Source organism: Tetrahymena thermophila (genome assembly GCF_000189635.1).
Source record: "Tetrahymena thermophila SB210 genomic scaffold scf_8254697, whole genome shotgun sequence".
NCBI classification, from domain to species: Eukaryota; Ciliophora; class Oligohymenophorea; order Hymenostomatida; family Tetrahymenidae; genus Tetrahymena; species Tetrahymena thermophila.
The window spans coordinates 424,358-444,923 of NW_002476463.1; the positions used below are offsets into that span (position 1 = coordinate 424,358).

General features: G+C 23.7%; 5 protein-coding genes across 5 annotated transcripts; 1 reads left to right on the plus strand and 4 right to left on the minus strand. All coding sequences in view use genetic code 6, as the record gives it.

Moving 5' to 3' along the window:
- Positions 1-868: 868 nt before the first annotated feature.
- TTHERM_000088159 (serine/threonine protein phosphatase 2A) lies at positions 869-2,790 on the minus strand (the record flags this gene model as incomplete). Its single annotated transcript, XM_012796747.1, has 7 exons — positions 869-944; positions 1,015-1,133; positions 1,194-1,309; positions 1,362-1,497; positions 1,824-2,041; positions 2,360-2,525; positions 2,689-2,790. 7 exons carry the CDS (start codon positions 2,788-2,790, stop codon positions 869-871), a joined length of 933 nt encoding a protein of 310 aa, XP_012652201.1.
- Positions 2,791-3,792: 1,002 nt separating this feature from the next.
- TTHERM_00088160 (serine/threonine protein phosphatase 2A) lies at positions 3,793-5,086 on the minus strand (the record flags this gene model as incomplete). Its single annotated transcript, XM_001012765.3, has 7 exons — positions 3,793-3,874; positions 3,935-4,053; positions 4,107-4,222; positions 4,282-4,417; positions 4,492-4,709; positions 4,767-4,932; positions 4,994-5,086. 7 exons carry the CDS (start codon positions 5,084-5,086, stop codon positions 3,793-3,795), a joined length of 930 nt encoding a protein of 309 aa, XP_001012765.2.
- A 1,337-nt stretch (positions 5,087-6,423) lies between these two features.
- On the minus strand, positions 6,424-13,485 carry TTHERM_00088150 (nucleic acid helicase, putative; the record flags this gene model as incomplete). The annotated part of the gene is made up of 11 exons (XM_001012764.3): positions 6,424-6,833; positions 6,889-7,003; positions 7,054-7,227; positions 7,283-8,006; positions 8,071-8,436; positions 9,158-9,669; positions 9,726-10,768; positions 10,848-11,019; positions 11,082-11,786; positions 11,847-12,220; positions 12,771-13,485. The coding sequence occupies 11 exons, from the start codon at positions 13,483-13,485 to the stop codon at positions 6,424-6,426; spliced, it is 5,310 nt and encodes a 1,769-aa protein (XP_001012764.2).
- Positions 13,486-14,492: 1,007 nt separating this feature from the next.
- TTHERM_00088140 (hypothetical protein) lies at positions 14,493-17,928 on the plus strand (the record flags this gene model as incomplete). The annotated part of the gene is made up of 2 exons (XM_001012763.3): positions 14,493-16,430; positions 16,507-17,928. The coding sequence occupies 2 exons, from the start codon at positions 14,493-14,495 to the stop codon at positions 17,926-17,928; spliced, it is 3,360 nt and encodes a 1,119-aa protein (XP_001012763.2).
- A 628-nt stretch (positions 17,929-18,556) lies between these two features.
- On the minus strand, positions 18,557-20,215 carry TTHERM_00088130 (hypothetical protein; the record flags this gene model as incomplete). The annotated part of the gene is made up of 1 exon (XM_001012762.2): positions 18,557-20,215. The coding sequence occupies exon 1, from the start codon at positions 20,153-20,155 to the stop codon at positions 18,557-18,559; it is 1,599 nt and encodes a 532-aa protein (XP_001012762.1). The 5' UTR covers positions 20,156-20,215.
- Between the last annotated feature and the right edge of the window lie 351 nt (positions 20,216-20,566).

The window sequence follows — 20,566 nt, forward strand, 5'->3', positions numbered from 1 at the left end:
AACATTTTCAATAAATTAGATTTTTTTATAAACTAAGAAATTTTCTCTTCAAAAATCAAATTATTTATCATAATAATTTTTTAATTGTTAAAAAAAAAAATTAAATTTTAAGCATTTATTTAAATTGATTAAAAAATAATTTATTATTTCTTCAATAAATTTTATAATAATTTTTATTTAAAAAATTATAATTTAGAAAAAAAACTAAAATTTAAATGCTATTTAAATAAATTCAAAATTTTGCAATTAATTTTCTAATTAATCAAAATAAATGTTTATGATTAATTAATTGTATATATCTAATTTTATTATGAAATTAAATAATTTAATTATAAATACAATAAATTTATACACAAATTGTAAAAAAAGATTCAACTTTATTTGCTATTAAATTATGTAGTTACTTAAAATAATAAATTTTTTTAAAAATTCACCAAAAATAATGTATTACAGCATCACTTTTCAACCCTATAAATTACATAATCTTTGTCTAATTTTTCAAATTATTTAGCTTAAAATTAAAACTTTACTTTTTGACTGTTTTTAAATATTTTTGCTTTACTTAACATTTGAAAAAAATATTTTTAAATTCTTTTTTTTAAGCTGTTTCATTAATTATTGAATGAAATATTTTGATAGAATGAAAATAATTTGTATTAATTTGAATGATATTTATTTATATTTGTAAACCTAGCTTTGAAAAAAAACTTAAGTAAGTATGTAAGTACGTATATACATATATGTTTGACAATATAAGTATATAAATTTGCCTTTATTTATGTTTTATAATATATTTAAATTTTGTAAAGATTGTTGTTTATTATTAATTTGTGAAGGAAGGTTCTTGTAATAATTATAATTAGTTTAATCATAAGAAGTAATCGGGAACTCTCTTTTTCTCGATTGTATCAATTTCTTATTAGGGAGCTTAATCGAATTATAATCTATTATTCATTAATTTTAAGAGTATTTTAGATAAAAGATTACAAGCAGTAAATAATAATAAAATCTTACAATGTAGTTCTCATATGTTCATCTACTTCCATTATGGCTGCTAAGTTACCACATCTATAGCAATAGTTAGGAGCAGAGAAAATTGTAACGACATTCTTATCATGTGTTTCTAAATAACCCTATTTTTTATATTGTTTTCAATGATTTTAAATTTTTACAATCTCTTTTTATATAATTACATCCATAGCCAATTGATGTGCACGGGCAATTTTAGTCAAGTCGTTTGTGTGGTTAAATTGTTCTGAGATTTCTTGGCCGAAAATGAAACCAGCACCTCTTGGAGAATGTCTCCAACCTTTTATATTAAAATAACTGATTAGATTTGAATGAAATAATTTATATTATACCGCTAATATTATCAGGATCAGACCAAAGAAGATCACACATAGGACCTTCTTAAGGAATTTCCTAAACTCTATCTAATTATCTAATATTATCGAGTGTGTCAAGAGAAGGAGATAAACCACCGTGTAATGAGAAAATCTAGTTTTAGTAAAAATCAATAAGAATTTAAAGTTTAATAAAACATTTAATTGATTCTTTCTTTTTCTACTGATCACTGTTTTTAAATTTTCTTGTTTTTGTTTTATTTTTTTTTAAACATTTTTTAAGTAGGCTACAATCAATATTTCTAACTAAATTTTATATTTATTTTTGAATTTTATTGAAATTAATTAAAATAGTCTTGTCTCTTAATAGGTTTATTTATTTATCAATCTATCACTTTCTAGTTTTTTTTTTATAGATGATTAAGCTCGTTTTACATTTAATCATGATCAAGTAGCTGGTATAAATAGAATTTTTCTTACTTTTCCTTCTACTAAGGCAGTCAATGGAAGATAATCAAAGACTTCGGTGAAATATTTCCATACATTTGCATTACCATATTTACGCACTGATTCATCATAAAAACCATAAACTTAAGTGGTTGTTCTACTTTCGTGGTTACCTCTGGTAAGAGTAATTCTATCAGGAAATCTAACTTTCAATGCGAATAATAAGCTAACACTTTCGACTGAGCTATAACCTTTTTTATCAATACAAATTGGTTTATTTTTGATGTTACATACATCTCTATATATTATTATAAATCCTATGGTAATGAATGGCTGAAAGAAGTCTTAAAAAATTTAATTCAGCACTTATTTTATTTTAAAATTTCATCATTTTAGGCATATTTTCTTTTTATTTATTGCATTTTTTATCTGTTTTACCTATTTTTCACCTTTATATTCCATATCTACCCTATCGTTGAATGATTTTTTTGTCAAACCAACTTAGGAAAAAAATTAAAAACTAAAAGGAAAAACAAGCACAGTAAGAAAAATATATTTAAGTTATATACCTCTATCAACATAATCACCAGTGAACAAGTAGTTGGTCTCAGGAGGCTTACCACCGATCTTAAAGAGTTCTAAAAGATCATTAAACTATCCGTGAATATCACCGCAAATAGTAACTGGAGCTCTTACGGGTTGCACATTTGACTCTTAACCTAAAATTTCCTTTGCCTATATTTTTGATGTTAATAATAGTATAAATTTTTGCTGCATTATTTATGGTGTTCATAAAATGAGTCTTTTTGCTTTAATAAAATCAAGCTATTTTTGGGTCAAAAACCAAACAAAGCTCGCGCTCTTTAAAAATAAGATGAAATAGTTTTAAGGTATTAACTTTTTCACAGAGAATTTTAATTTCTGCTTCAGAAAGATGCTTGCATTGATATAACTAAGCTATTTGCTTGTCTAGTTAGGCGATTGAAACTTGAGATGACATATGGATATCTGTTATTTTTATTGCTTTTCTTCTTTTTTTTGTTTAATAATTTTTCCTTTAAACTTTGATTTATTCTTCTTTCCACTAGCTATTTATTATTTAAAAATTTTTTTTATTTATTTGCTCTTAGCCTTTATTGCTTTCTAAAAATCAAATAAAGATCTCATCCACATCAATATATTTTATTTCATCAAGCTATATACCTACCTACATACCTACACATTATTTCAATTCTTTGCTAAGCTGGAATTCATTCATTTATTAATTAGTTTGAAATTTTTAATTAAATCTATTTGTTTATTTATTTGTTTGTTTGTTTGTTTTCCATTTTCAGTTTTCATAATTTAAGTAAAATAAGACATTTTAAATTTTGCATTTTATTTTTAAATGAAGTATTTTCCAGCTTAATTCGTTTGCATAAAAATAAATTGAATACATCAAAAAAAATATTTTAAAAGTGCCCTAAAAATTATACAAAAAATCATTTAATTTATTGAAATATAAAATTTTTTATGAACATTATTTCAAAATAAATGCAAATAAATACAATATCAAAACAAAAAATTTATTAAGAAAGCTGGAATTCTAGTTAGCTAAGGAAATATAAAGATAGTCGCTTTAAGAAATGCTTATGATTTTTACTATTTAAATTTATATATTCGATTATTTTATTATTTATTTGTTTTTATTCTTATAAATTCTTATTTCTATTAAATTACAAAGTTATCATTAATTGATACTCAAAAATATTACCATACAACTATTTTTATATGTCTAAATTTTTTAAATAGAGATTTCTAAATGAGATTTTAAACAAAATATTAAGAAAATTTGTTAATTTATATACATTTCAAACAAAGTTTAATATAATTTTATACTTTTAATATTTTTAATTATTAATTGTTATTTTATTTAGTAATTTAGGTAAGGTTATTTTATTTTTTAGGTTTTTTGTTAACTAGTAGGCACAATTTATTTATAATAATTCATTCATTCAAAACTTCATAAAAAGTAATCTGGAACTCTCTAGGGTGAAAGAGTTATTTGTTTTCCTTCTTGCTAGGGTGATGGACCGAACTAAATTCTAATTTAACAAATAATATTTTATGTAAGAATAATTAGTAAATTAATTGATCAATTTTACATTTCTTATTTCATGTGCTCATCTATTTAAAGTATAGCTGCTGTATTACCACATCTGTAACAATAATTTGGAGCAGAAAAAATTGTTATTACGTTTTTGTCGTGACCAACTTCAAAACCCTTTTAAGTGAAAATAAATTTAGTCTAATGTATAATTAAAAAAAATTGGTTACCTCATTCACTAATTAATGTCCACGAACAATTTGAGTTAGGCCATTTCTATGGTTAAACATTTTTGATTAATCTTCACCAAATAAATACCCTGCTCCTCTATTAGAAGGTCTATAACCTTTTAAATTTTAATATATTCATTAATTTTCATTATATTCAAATATATATGTTAGTTACCATTAAAACTGTCAGGATCAGACCAGAGAATGTCACAAAGAGGACCTACTTCGGGAATTTCTTATAATCTATTGAGCTAGTTTATTTCATCAATAGACTCTATTGAAGGAGACAGTCCTCCATGCACACAAAAAATCTTTATAAGTTAAAAATTAATCTGGTAAATCAGTCAAAAATTTAGTAAAATAAAAAATAAAATAGAAAATTTACTTTGTTTTCAATTACTGCTGAAAGTGGAAGATAATCAAATATGCCAACAAGATAATTCCAAACATTTTAATTTCCATATTTTCTTATGCATTCGTCATAAAATCCATATATTTATGTTACTTATCTGCTTTCATGATTTCCTCTAGTCAATGTTATCCTTTCAGGATATCTAATTTTTAAAGCTAACAGCAATGAAATAGCTTCAACTGAACTATATCCTTATTTTTCAAAACAATTTAAGAATTAAAATTATGTTATTTTAAATAAATATATACCTCTGTCAACATAGTCTCCTGTGAAAAGGTAATTAGTTTCAGGAATTTTTCCTCCAGATTAAAAAATTTCTAATAGATCACTAAATTGCCCATGAATATCTCCACATACAGTGACAGGAGCTTAAACATGTTTCACGTTTGGTTCTTTTTCTAATATTTCTTTTGCCTAAGATTTTAACATAATTAATTAATTATATTTGTTAAGGAATTCAAATAAACTAACTTACTTTGAGACAAAGAAATTTTATTTGACTTTCACACAAGAGTTCAGACTTCATAAGTTTTTAAATAAAGTGGTCTATGTCGTTAATTTCCTCCATTATAAATTTATTTGAATAATATTTTATGAATTTAATTTAAATCGAGATAAGTAATTAATTATATTTAAAATTGTCTGAAATTTTATACCTTTAAAGAAGCATGCTTTTCTATTTTTTCAGAGTTTTTCTACTCTTATTTATCATTAAATTCATAAATTCTGACTATTAATTTTCTATATCAAGTTTCTTTTCTATTAAATTTGAATAATCCAATAGCAGCGCATGTGATTTAATAAACTTAACACAATTACTTTTCTCAGAATTAAACAAACATTTTTCTATTACAAATTCGTTACTAAAAACAAATAATAAAAGGAATAAAACACATAATCCTAAAATACAATAAAGCAGTATATATAATATGCTGAATTTGTAAAATTTTAAATTCAAGGAAAATACTTTTCACTAATAGTAGCAAATTATTGAATATGAATTTAAATTTAATTTGTATAAAATAGTATTCCTATTTAAAATAAAAATTACTTGATCAGAAAAAAATAAGAAGCTATCAGATTAATAATCTCATGTAATAAAATAACTGAGAAATTCAAAAAATGAATTCAAAATAAATTAAATATGAAATATGAAAAAGGAAAGCTAATTATTCAAAGTATAAATTTATTTAGAATGTCTATTATAATTTTTTGTGCTTATATTTTATAAAAAAACTCTAAGCATTTGAAATAGAAAACTATTTATTGATCAGCATAAATCAGAAATATTTTAAATTAAAGAAACCTTAAAGAACTATTAAAGAAAGAAAAAGGCTTCAAGTAAATTTGAATATTTGGTTGAAATAAAAGTGAAAATTACAAGTTTTAATAATTTGTATTATTCAGAAATTAATTTAAAATTTGTTATTTTTAATTTACTCTTAAAATTTTATTTAGAGTTAAAATTTTAAATTAAAATTAGATTAAAAGTTGCAATTTTCTCATCAAATAAACACAAAATATTAAATTTTAAAAGTTTATTTATATTAAATGTTAAGACATGATTACTTTTTAGTTATAATTTTTTTTCCTTCTTTTTTTAATATAATTTTTAACCTTAAAATTAGCTTTCTATTTAATTTCTCTTTATAATAGAATACTCTAAAATAAATAAAAAAATTGCTAATTAAAAATAAATTAATAAATTCAATTAAATGAAATTAAAATTAATATTTTTAATTTAAATTTTTTGGATTAAAATTAAGAAAATAAAAATTTTGATATTTGATTGTTTAAAAATATAAAACTTTTTCATGAAAGAAAAATAGTTATTAAATTATTCAGTCATTAATTGCTTAAAATTCAAATAAAACTAAATATAAAAAATTAAAAATATTTATTTTGTCAATTTGTGAAAAAGTAATTTGGAGATCTTGTTGATTTTAAAAAGATTTCTTCATTCAACTTATGGGCTTCTGTTTTCATATGCTTCTCAAGCTTTGATCTCCAGTCAGTTACGTTTTAATCTTAGAATTTGATTTCTTCATCTTTCTTTTCACTGTCATTCATGACACAATTACAGATGATACAACTTATTTCATTTAGCTCAAGAAGCATTAAAGCTTTGTGTTCTTATATTTCAATTTACTAATCTTCAGTTAACTTAACCTCTTAAAAGTCTTCATACCCACTAAATACTTTATATTCAAGGTCTGGATATAGAATTAGGAGCTGGTTGCAATCTGGGATATGCATTTGATTATATAACTAATTATCGTCTTAAGTAAATCCAATAAGATGGCCATTTTAACAGGCTTTAAGTTAAATTTATATTTAATTTGTTTAAATAATTTAAATGAAAAAATTTACCATAATATTTGAAGCTATAAATTTGATCTGAGTTTTATGAATTGAGTTAATTAAAATTATATTTCAATTCTTTGATAAAATCTGCATTTTGTTCTAAATCTTTTTCCTATTAAGTCTTTAAATTTTACAATTAAAGTTGGTCTGAGAACTAATTAAAAAATTTACTTTATATTTGGTTTTATCTTGGTTAAATTCTGCTTCTTGAAGTAGCTATTCAATTTTAATGTCCTTCAAATATAAATTATCTGTAAAACCATTAAAATTTAATTTCATAAACTTTTCAAGTTGGGCTTACAATTTATTTGCTTTGAACAAAGGCACTTAAAAGAGCAGTTAATGCTTTTTTAAAAAAAAAATTGTTATTTTTATTCTTATTAGATTAATCTAAAGTTACATAGCAAGCTTTGCAAGTTATAATTGGCTCATCTATGGTATGAAGAAGGAAAAATCTCTTGAGTTCTCTCATTTTCATTTGCTTCCAAATATTGTAATTCTCAAAGTATTCCTATAAAAGATTGATATTTTCCTATTCAGAAAGAGTTACAAGATTCGATTCCTACTTCTTAGTTTGAAGAATTTAATTCATAAATCCTTTCTCAGAAGCATGAGTTATTTTTTCTTAGTTGTTTTTTCTTTTATGATTCTAAAATAATAACTTAACATTTCTCTTTTTTTAATTTTGTTATGCAATTGATAATGAATTGTTATTTTTTTCTAAATCCATTTCTTCGTTTTAACATTCACTTGTTTTACAATTTTCAGAACTATTTGTCGTCCTGATACTATTCAGTATTTTCATCACCTTTTATTTGTTTTATTCTTCAACATTTACAGAAAAAGTCCCATTTAGATATTCCTTGCTATATATGTCTTCCCATTTCTCAGAATCAACATGTCTCATCATTACTCTAGAAAGTAATTTTCTTTTTACTTTATTCCATAAATCTAGCTGCAGATTAGCTTATCCATTGAAAAAACTATCTTCATCTAAGCAAGCCCTAAGTTCTCTTCTAATATCATTTATTTCTTTAATATCATTATCAAGCATATAATGGTCTATTTCTATTTCAACGCTATCCACATTAACTCCTTCGTATTTCTTGCCATCTTTATCACAACTTATAATTTATTATTAATAAATATATCTTTTATAATCAATATATGGGAAAAATTTTATATTACTTAACATAACATTATGACCCAAAAATCAAAGCTGCAAAAGCCAAAAATAAAGGAAAGTTTGGAGGCATAACAGTAATTCCTTAAGCAACTACCCTATGACCTCTGCACATTAACTCTGAGGCGACTAAGTATTTATGCCTATTATAATCTCCTAGTGTAACTAAATTTATAGAATCACTCTCAAGAGAAACAAGGCGATTAAGTTTTTAATTTGAAATATTCAATTTTGCTTCATAAGCATATTTAAAATTATTTTACTACTTAATAAAGATTTAATCAAAGTCAATTTTTTTATCTAAAAAAATTGTAGCCGATATTTCTTTAATGTTAGTGTCTTTGTCTTATAGTTTAATGAAATTGAAGTATCTAAAAATTAAAAAAAAATATTTAATTAATATCAAATCATATTAATTTTAATTGGTGAAAATTTTGAAATTTAAAATAAAATAAAAAATAACCCTAAAAAGCATATTTCTAATTTAAATAATTTATCTTTAAAGTTGTCTTTTTTTTCTTTTAAAAATTTAAAAATTAAGTATTTTGGTGAAATTAATTTAAAGTAATTTCTTTGAAAAATTAAATTTATTTGATGCAAAATGTTTTTATTTAACTTAAATAATCAATTAATTAAAATTAAACTAAAAAAAAATTTAAAATAAAAAATTGTATTTTTAAGTTCTCATTTTTTTCCTATCTAAAAATTTTAATCATTAATTTTTATTCTGAAAGTAATTTAAAGAAATTTCTTTTAAAAGTTAAATTTACTCAATGCAAAATAATTTTAATTAACTTAAATAATAAATGAATTTAAAAAAAACTAAAAAAAATGTTACATTTTTTTAAAATAAAATTTTAAAGCTCTCTTTTTCCTATTTAAAAATTTTAATAATTAATTAATTTTTAAACTGAAATTAATTTTAAAAATTAGCTTTTAAAAGCTAAATTTATTCAATAATGCAAAATATATTTTAATTAACTTAAATAATTAATGGATTAATAGGACAGTATTAAAGTAAGTTTTATTTTAAGTTTAATTTTGGGAAAGTTGGAAAGTATTTTAAAATAGATTGATTAATTATTTAATTACCTTTTTTTGAAAGTCATAATTTGCTTTAACAGGATAGGAAGTTTTGAAAATTTTTTGAATTCTATGTAGACTGATGAATATTTAAGCTTAATTTTTGAAACGAAGTTGTTATTTAAAGCTTCTACATTTTCGTATGGATCATCTAGCTCTTTAAATAGCTGTTTTGTTTTGATGAAATGGTTGACTCCATCTATTATTTTTTTAATTATAATATCTTTGTCATTAATAGAGAGAGATTAAAATCCATAAACTGTATTTTCTATAATTATAGTGCTAAATGGATCCATCTACTCTACTAAAAGGTACTAACGGATTTTTTACATTTCCTTTATATCAAATATGTCTGACTTTAAAGTGTATTTATTAAAAGCTCCAGCCAAACAAAACTTTATTTTCATCAAATGACTATCATCATTTAAATCTTTGAATTCAAAAATATCGTACATGCTTCCTGCTTCTTTTGGTATTCTCTATTTCAGGTCTTCTCTCGTACTTAGAATTTCTCTCAAAACCTTTTATTTATCAATTAATTAATAAATGTTTATGAGATATTAAAAAATTTTACTACCTTAGGATCACAAAAATGCTTTTCACACCATTGTAGTTCTTCTCTAGAAGCTCTTTTCTTCTTAAATTCTTCTATAAAATACCTATCTATTATTCCTTTTAGTGGTTTTTCTTCACTGCTCCTATCTGGTAAATATTATTAAAAAGAAAGAGTGGGTGCAATAGAACTATCTTAATTTTAAGGATGGTTGGAAGAATTTTTTAATAATTCTAATTGCTTAGACAAAGGTAATTTGAGTTATTCTTCACTCAAAATTTTAGGAATTGATTGATCCAAAGAAAGAAAATCATTTTATTCTGATTCTTGCCTAATTTACCTGCTCTGCATTTTAGACTCTTTCCTTAACTTGATAAACTCTAGCTAAGATTAAAAAAATTCATTTTCCCATTCTTAAAATATCTTAAGTTCTAATATCATGTCAGATTCTTAGCCTTGATCATATCTAAATATCAAATCAGTGAATTAATCAATTTATTTTAAATTGCCACTAATTTTGTAAAAGGGATTAAAAAATGATTTTCTCTAGCTGTAGATGCTGGCAATAGTGATACATTCTATAAGACAATCGAAAAAGTACCCAAAGCATATGAATTTAGCAAGCTTCAGGTCGCAAGGCATGTCATTATAAAATCTACCAAGTTTAGTAACTTTTACTTTTATTTTTTCTTTTTATGTATCAGTGTATTGTATTTTTTTTAGTTTCAAAGCTCCTACTGACATCAAATTTTCCATAGACTAGCAAATGCTATAATCATCAGGTGCTTCTATTGCTCTTTAAAGAACTCTCACAGGGTCTTCAAACAATCTTAAATTTTATGAATTCTCTAATTACTACTTTTTAGATTTATTTTTAGTAATAGGTCCTGCTATAAGGAAAGCTGTATCTTGCCCATCAAAAACAGGTTTTGTATCAAATTACTTCATATAATCTATATCATCAAAATCAGTGCTAAAATTTAATCTCTTTTTTTTCGACTTCTCGCTTTACTTCTCTTTAATTATCTCTTCTATCAAATTATTTTATTCAACATCGTCATCATCACCTTTTATTAGATAAAATAAATATGTCAAAAATAAATCAAAGAGTCATTTTAATTTAATATTAAATTTTTATTCATTTACTAAGATGAATCTTTTGGTAGTCACTTTCTCCTTCATCTAGAATTTTTATTTTTAAAATAACCTTTTCAATTGGGCATCTTAATATTTCTGGTGTTTAATAATCTTTTATTTCTGCCATAAAAAATTGTTTAGGAACTAGTCTAATATTTACACCATTGCAGTTTCTGCCAGTCTAATTTAATTAAATTTTTTATATTATTGTAAATATTTAATAAAAAAAAATTATTCTTTTACTCTGCCTGCTCTTTGTGTAATTGAAGCCTTTGAAGCCCATTATAGTTCAAGCTTTTCAATTCCACTTGATGGATTATAATTTATTTCTTTAGTCAAGCAAAAGTCAAACACTACAAAGCAGTTTGGGATAGTAATAGAAGATTCTGCAATATTTGTGGCTAGAATAATTTTTGTGTAATCTTAATTTCTCCCAAAAAGTTCTTTAGTATTGATGTCTCCCAAACAGGAGTGCAACTCTATGATTTTATATTTATTTTAATTATAAATACTCTAATTGGTTTGTTTGAATTCCATCATTATTTAATCTAAGATTGAATGAAGCTTGACGATTTCGTTGTAACCTGGAAGAAATACAAGAATGTCACCTTTCTTATATGATCTCAGCATAGGTTCTTCCTAAAATTGCACTCTTTTTATTTCTTTAGCAACTATTTTATAAAGATCTTCATTCAATTCAGGTTTACGAGCATTAAAATAATTCTTGTTGCATAACTTTTAAGTATCTTTTAAATCCTCTAACCATACTGTCTAAATTTTGTATTTTTAAACTACTTGGATCTCAACATAATTTTTTTAATTTGACTCATATTTGCAATTAAATCTGCAAATCATTTTTTGCATTTTTTCATATGTATCATCATGGTCATCTTGATCATTCCAAGTTTGATGAGCTTTCTGCTGTCCCCAATTACTGTAATCGTCATTCTATTATTGTTTTTTTGTTTGATAAATTATAAAAATAGTATATAATTCATTTAATATTACTTGTTTAGTAATTTTTAGCTATTCAGAAAACTTCGAGCTATCAAAATAATATTCTTGACAATCCTAATCTTCCTTTATTTCCTTTTCAAGATTATTAAGTTCTGTAGTTGAAAAGTAATTTAAAAAAATATCTTTATTCAGTGTAGCACTCATTACAATAAGCTTGATAGAATTTCTATTCTTATGCTGAGATAAAAACGTCTTCAGTGCAATTAAACCAAAATCAGACTCAATACCTCTTTCGTGGACTTCATCTAGAATTATGTGAGTGTACTCTCTCAGAAATTAATCAGGATCATTAATTAACTTCTATAAAAATATACCTATCGTAACATAGAGTATTTATGTATTTCTATTAAAGTTAGAGTCTTATCCTATATTTCAAATAAATATAAATAGCATTTTTAAAATTTAATCCATTAACAAATATCGAACTTGAAGAAAATAAATCAGAAATAATCAAATTATATTCGGTTGTAAATTTGTTTTTTTGATGAAATATTTTCATTTTAGAATATTTTTCTAAAAAAAGAAATATTTTAATGTTTAACTAAAAGTTAATTAAATTTAATTTTTTCATATTTTTTTTTATTAAACTTATGAAAATATTCAATGAACTATTATTTTAAATAAATCTTTTAAATAATTTTAAAATAAAACTAAATATTTTTTTTTCATGTAAATAATTTTAAGTGTTTCGAAATTAAGCAATGAAAAATAAGTTTATTTATCAAAAAAATTTCTTTAAAAATTATTTTTTTTGTTAAATTTCTTTTTTAATTATTGATCAAAATTTTATGATAAAATCGTATCAAAAATCTTATTTAGCAAAGAAAAATTGCTATAAAATCTTCAAAGACTGACTTAGTTAAGAGAAATTTTTGCATAAAAGTAACTATAATGTCTCTAAATAAAATATTTTACCTATTTAATAGCCTACTCTTTGTCCAAGATTTGATTTTAACTCTTATGATACTCTTTCTGCCAAAGCTATTGCAGCTACTCTTCTTGGCTAAGTTACAATAATTTTAGTAGAAGTATCATCACAAGCAATAAATTTAGGGATTTAAGTACTTTTGCCACAACCTGTATTTCCAGAAATTACAATCACGCTGTTATTTTTAATTGTCTCTAAAATTGATAGCCTATTTTCATGTACTGGAAGCTCTTCTTGTTCAGGACTAATCGGCTCATTAAATTCGTAAAATACTTTTTTCTTATTTCTATTATTGCTATTATTTTAATCCTCTTCAACTACTATCTCTTCTTTAACTATAGTGTTACTAATCTAAATCTCCTCATCAAATTTCATAAAATCCTCTTATCCTTCTCCAAATTTATCTTGCCTATTCCCACTATTTAGGAAGAGAGTATTTTTAGGAACATCGTTTATTTAAAAAGAATTCCTCTTTTCTTAATTTTTTTCATTTCTTTTTTCACTAAGTTGCACAGAAGATGGGTTTATTTTGCTATACTCTTTTGTTATATCAGAAATAAGCTTAATCTTTTTGATTTTTTCTGGTTCATTTATAATTTAGATATCTTAATCTTAAGCTTTGCTTTATGTTTTCTCAGAGCTAGCATTTTCTATGAGAACACTCATTTTCTAAAATGGTCTCTTATAGTTGACATTGCTCATGATTTCAGCTAAAATTTTAGATAAGATATTTTAAATGAAATTAATTAATTAATTATTAGCTTATTTTTTGCAATTAAACAAACAAGTTAGAATAAACAAATTAGAGTAAATATCAGTTGATTTTATTATTAATCAGATATTAGATAATAATCTTATTTGTACAATTTACTTTTTAATAATTTCTAAAAATTTATTTATACCTCCATGCTAATAATATTTAAATGAGTACAATAAAAAACCCAAATACTTACTAATAATTAGAGTATTCTTAATTAAAATTGCAGACCTATATATAAAAATAAAATCTTAAAAATTTTTATAATTTAATAAAACTCTTCATTTTTTTTGTACATTATTTTTTTCTTTTGTTCATAATTTTATTGCTTAATATCCTATTAAACTTAAGCAAAAATAATTTTTAATTCAGACCACCAAGGTATAAGCTAATGTAGGCGTAAAGATTTAGGAATCCTCGTATGATAGTAATTTTTAATTTATTGGTAAAAAAACCATAGAAAAAGCATAATAAAATTACAATAGTTAATTATAGAATGAAGTGATTAATTAATTCATTTTTAATCAAAGATAAAGAAATCCTTAATAAAAATATAACCTATTTAATATTCTTATTTGTTTTTCAGTGAATAATTTTATAAATTAGCATTATAATCCAGCTAAAAATTTTAAGATTCAGTCAAATAAAACCTAAAAGGTAATAAATAATAATAGTTCATTAAACAAAAAGCGAGGAGGCAATCAAGTTAAAAGTTAAAAATAAAAGTGGCATTTAACAGATAAAAAACCACAGAAAAATATTAGCAAAATTGACATTTTAATACAATAAATGTAAAAATAGTTTCATTTTATAATATTCTTTCTCTTTATGATGAAATAACTATTTTTAATATTTCAATTATGATTTCTTGAAACATTTTATTAAGTAAATATTCTTTTAAAAAATTTAGTCAATTCAAGCTAGATAAATATAGTTAAAAGAATAATACAAGATGGCATAGAAATAGTAATCTAATGGTTTGAGCGTTGATGAAATCATTGAAAAAATAATAGGTTTTGCTGAAAGAATAGATACACCATTTGGTGAGATGTGTTCTCTTTCATGTGATTTATAAAGTAATGGTAGACTTTACAAACCTATAGAGGAGTCGATTGCAAAGCTAAGAGCTCACTTAAACTAAAGAACTTAAAAGTAAACATATGATGGTCATTTAACACATAATATGTATCATTACAGCGTGAACACAATACTTGAATTTTTTGGACTGAATTCGAAATAATATTAAATTGAGGAATGTGGATCAAATGAAATTTCGCCGTATACTTATCTAGGAAAGATTTTATAAATAAATTATCCAAATAGAAGATATAAAGATGAAGAAGAAAACAATAATGGAGCGTTTAATTCAGAAGTTAATAGAGTACCTTAAGTTTATGTAACGAGCAGTGAGAGTTATTATAATATTTTACCATGGGCTTTTTATGGATGCAATATGAATTCTATTGAAGTAAATAAGCAATCAGAGATTAATGGAGTTCAACTTATTGATAAAATATCTAAGTCAAGCGATTAAGATTTGCACATTGTTAGCATTTCTGCTGTTTCTAATATCACTGGCTAGAAAATACCAAATTTAGAAAGCATAGTGCAAAGCATTATTGGTTTAAGAGCAGAAATGGCTTTGAGAAATAAGAACATTCGCATTTACTTTTGTCTTGATATTACTCAATTAGCTTAAAGAGAGAAAATAGATGCAAAAGAAGGGGTTTTCAAAGATGTAGATTTCTTCATCCTTCAAAGTTCTAAGCTCCTTGGCGGAGGCTTTGATTCTACTAACATACTTATCAGTAAAAAAGAGAGTGCAACTAGCGTTTTAGCTCCTTAAAGACCTTTGGCAGATAACTGCAATAATATCCTTGACTCGCTTACTGAAAATAATGATCCTACTAAATTATACAGAGTGGCATTATCCTTGCAGCTCTTGGAAAATATTACTTTTGAAAAAATTAGAGATTTAGAGAAGAAAAACATAGATTTATTGCTGAAGGAAGTAGCTTCTGCCAATAAAGCTCTTCGCAAATTAAGCGTCCTTCGATATATTAATATATGGGGAGTTGTTTCCGAAAAATCAGAGTTTTCGTATGGAAACATCCATTTAAATATTTATGTTCCAGGCAGTGAAATTTTCGATAATGAAAATAAATCTTATCTGCATCCAGATTTAGTTTGCTAAATTCTTCATGACATATTTGGAATCTAAGCAACTATGAAGAGAAATGTTAACCTCACAGACAATATTGTTATGCTTAATATTCCAAAAAATATTGCCTCTCAGCTAAATTCTATAGGATCTTCTGAGTCTATGCTTGGTTGTATTTCATTAGACATCAGCTTTCTCCATAAAGAAGATGAAATAAAATATATTACACAAGCCCTTCAACTAATCTGTGAAAAGGGTGATGAATTTATCAGATATTATGATAAAAAAACATTCTTGATGAATAATTTTAATTATGATAGCTATGACTTGCACTTAAATCAAATGCTTAAAGTGAACGACACGAGAGAAGAAGTTGTCAAAAAAAGAAGTTAAAAATATGATGCATAAATTTCATTAGCAAAAACAATATTTAAAAACTACACGAGATACTTTTCTTTGCATGATGGCTACACAAAAGAAAAAACCGAATAGATTAAAAAAAAAGATATTCCATTTTCTATGCCTCCAATAATGACATAAAAAAGTATGGTAAAATTACCTGATGATCTAAACGATGAAACAGTTTTGAATTTGTAAAAAGTGGCGATCGAAAAAGCCTAAGAATTCGTCAAAACAGAGCTTGCTAGAATCGAAGCTGAAAGACTTAGGCTACAAAAACTTCAAATGCAAGATAGTGTTGTAATTAACACATAGCCACCTCCGCCAATAGTAAAATAAATTTATTTAGTTTTTGTTTTTAAAAATTTAATTTTTTTTCTAAAAATTTTTGTTTTGATTTAAAAAGACTGAACCAGAAATAAAAATAGAACCAAAAGAGCCAAGTATCCCAAAAGACGAAATGGAAAGATAACTTTAAGAACTGATTGACAAAAAGCTAAATGAAAAGACTAAAAAAGAAAAAGAGGATATGGAAAAGCTTATGGAAGCGATGAGAAAAGAAATGTAAGAAAAAATTGATCAGTCATCAGGATACAAAGAATAGTTTGTTTTTGAGGATTTATAGCCTTCAGTTATGTTTAAAAATGTAATTGATCATAGGGAGAAAAGATATAGAAACTTGCGTATTATATTTAATAACTACGCCAAATTGAACTTAGAATAGTAAGAATTAGAACCAAAGAAAGAAAAAAAGAGCAGATTTGACATTGTCACTTAGAATTATAAAAAGCAAGAATAACAAATAGCATATACAATCAACGCTTAACAGTTTATGATGTTTTGCAATTAATTCAATTTATTTAGCGATTAATTTGATGCTAATATTGCTATCTAAATTTACTCTAAAAGTTTAAATAGATCAATTAGTACAAAGGAAATGCATTTTACAGAGTTTATTTCTTCACTTGAAAAAATTGCATTAGTTGTGTATTACAACAATAATCTTTTAATTACCAGCTTTGATAAGACAGAAGCACTTTATTAGTTTTTGGAAATCGACGATGTTCATAAAATTAAAGTAAAAATGTCTTTACCTTTGACAAGAGAAAATTTCTCTGTCAACAAAAGCCAATACTTTGGAAGTAACCCCAGCAACGTTAGAGAAGTGCCTAGCTCTCATAAGTAGCTTAGCATCGGAAACGGTTAATCTAAATCACCTGGCTAAAGCCGTCTCCATTAACTAGATTATGACTCGGGTGATCTGAGTTAATAAGTAGCCCTCTAAAAAAAATATGTTCATAATCACCAGCAACCTTAAAATTATTCAATAAATTCTAACAAAAAAAACAGCAATATATTTTAGAATCAGTCAACTGATCTAAATTGGAACGAAATAAATTCTGTTATGGTGAACCCCTAATCATTATTTAAAAATGAAAGCAACTTTCTTTATCATGAATATGGTACAGGAAGGACTTCATTATCTAAAGTAAATTCAAGCAAAATTTCAAAAAATATTGATACATCCCAGTCACTTTCTTATTTATCTCCTAATAATTTACTGTAATAACAATAATATGCAAAGCATCTGTCTTAAAGTCCTATCAAGAGCGGTTCTACAGATATGCAAAAGCAATATCCTATTTAAAATTACTCCATGTAGTAGCTATATGGAATGCAACAATCTCCAGAGAGTCGAAAAAACAACATGATTCATAGAATAAAAGAAATAGAAGACAGTGAAATTAAAAAATAAAAGGACCTCTTATCTTTCCTTCAAAGTAATATGAGTAACTAAAGATACAGGCACCCAAAAAAACTAATTTGAATATTTTTTAATATTAACAAATTAGTTAAAAAAACAAATAAACTTATTTTTTATAAAATAAAACAACCAATAAATAAATACATTAATAAAAAACAAATAGATAGATAGATAAATAAATAAAGAATTTATAATATAAAATTAAGAAAATATTATAAATGGATTAAAATATAATAAATTTATTAAAACAAGAATTAATTTTCTTTCAAACTTATTTTGTTTTGTAAATAATTAGATAAATATTATTTTATTTTGTATTTTTAATTCAGTGAATGTATCTTATTTCTAATAAATTTCATCACAATCATTCAAATTAAATATAGATAAATAATTTTTTTACTTTTTACATAGAAATATAGCTGTTCCTGTATTTGAAATATCATGATTTGTGATATTTCAAATAATTCTTATATTGATTATGAATTTTTTTTTTCGAAATCTTATATTGAACTAAACTGAAATTTTTTTTTACAATTTATTGACATTAATTACTGAGGATTTAGAGTATTTAAAATTTATTTGGAATTTGATTTATCTTTTTTTAAATGTATTTTATTAGACCTTTTTTTTTAAATTGTAAAACATATTTTCTAAAAATTTAAATTTTATTTATAATAAAATTTAATATTATTCATTTATTTTTAATTTTTTCTTAGATTTTTTATTATTGGAGTTAGTTTATAAATGCAGGGATGTCAGCTTTTTATGGATCTATTTTGACTTTTACTATTTTACTACCTTATTTGGATTGATTTGATACTTATTTGATTGGCCTGTAATATCTATGATTGTAATATTTTCTTGGTAGTAGCTCTAAATCGTCTTCTTTACAGTTTTAAATTGGTTAATCAGGAGATTGACATAATTTTGCTTTTCGAGATGGACAAAGTTCAATATATTTTTGGTCTTTTTAATAGCTAGTTTAATTTTAAGAATTAAATTATCCTTCATAACTAGGAATTTGCAAAAAATATCCAACTTTATTTATTTTTTAGACATTTTAGTTAATTAGGTTATCTACTTAATTGTAATTATATTCTTAATCTTTAGAAATTTTTATTATTTTACTTTAGTATTCCTAATTGCAATGATTTTTTTTGTAGGCTGTATCTTCTTCAACAAATTTATCATAGCAAGAAAATACAGTTTTTTATAATTTTTCGGCTTTTTGAGCATAATTAATGAAGTCATTTTGAGTTAAATCATTTTTTCTTTCAAGCACCTATTTTAATTTGAATGAAACTTTTTCCTTATCATAATCATTATTTTGAATTTGACTTCTTTGATTTGGACTGAATGACCTATGTCTGTTTAAAAATTTAACTAAATCTTTTTAGCCTAAATTCAAAGCTGATTTATCGTTTTCATTGTTTACCTTCTACTCAAAATTACATTTATTTTAATCATATAAAACATTATCCTTAAGATGACCAAGTTCTTCAAACATTTTATGAGATTAAACTCTTGAAAACGAATTGATATTGAAAGGAATCGAACGCACATTAGGTGGTAGTTCTTATAATTAAATTATAGGCTCATCTAACTTAACATTTTTTTATGCATAGTTTTATCTGTAAGTTGAGTCAACCTCAGAAGGAGATAGCTATACTTTCAAACTTGATGTTTTATAATTATTTTAGTTTCTAGCCTAAGTTACTCTTATCTGATTGTCCAAGTCTCTCTAAAAATTTGTTTTAGAGCAGAGCTGATTTATTTCTTCATCAGTAAATTATTGATTTTTCTATTTAGGTGATGGATCATAAAAAGGTTTTTCGTTACCATATTTTAACATTCTTGGATAGTAATTCGCAATATCCCTGCTAGTAAGACTGTCTGTATTCGAATTTAAATCTCCATTTTGATTACTTCTACTTTCAAGAGATCTGGAAGAACTGCCAATTTTTTCATTTGTAAATCTTAAATTTAATACAGATTTTGTTTAATCAACTTATTCCTTAATACTTCCATTTCCTGCATTATAATTTTTATTAGGTGGGCTGTAACTTCTCATATAAATTGACTATGGGGCTGCTTAAATTTGTATTTATAATTTTTGGCTTCTACATTTACATTTTCCGCAAGAACAAATATTGCACAAGCAATCCCCCTTGACATGGTTAAAGTATTTTTAATTTTTTTCCTCTAAATCTAGCCAATGGTTCTCTAAAATTTCTTTTTTCTCTAAAGCTTCTTTATTTAGTAGGTTATATTTATCAAAAGTTGAACTCATTTGTAAAAATACAAAAATTAATAAAGTAAAAAACTTTAAATGAAAAAAGTAAATAACTAAATATATTTTTTCATTTAAGAACAAAAAATATAAAATCTAAATTCAAAATAACTGTGAAATAGATAAATTAATTATTCTCCAACCCTTCCTAATTTAAATTATAAAAGAACATTAAATAGAATTGAATTATATTTTTTCGTTTATAAAATAATATCAAATTTCTATTATTTTACAATATTTTCATTAAGATTTTATATTCCTTAAAATATAAAACAAAAATGATTGACAAATTATAAAAGTAATAACAATACCAAACAAATTGTTTTTTAATTTTATTTTATTTAAAGCTTTTAACTCATTTTTATTATTTATTAGATGAATTAAAGTACTACATTTAATTCAAATACAATT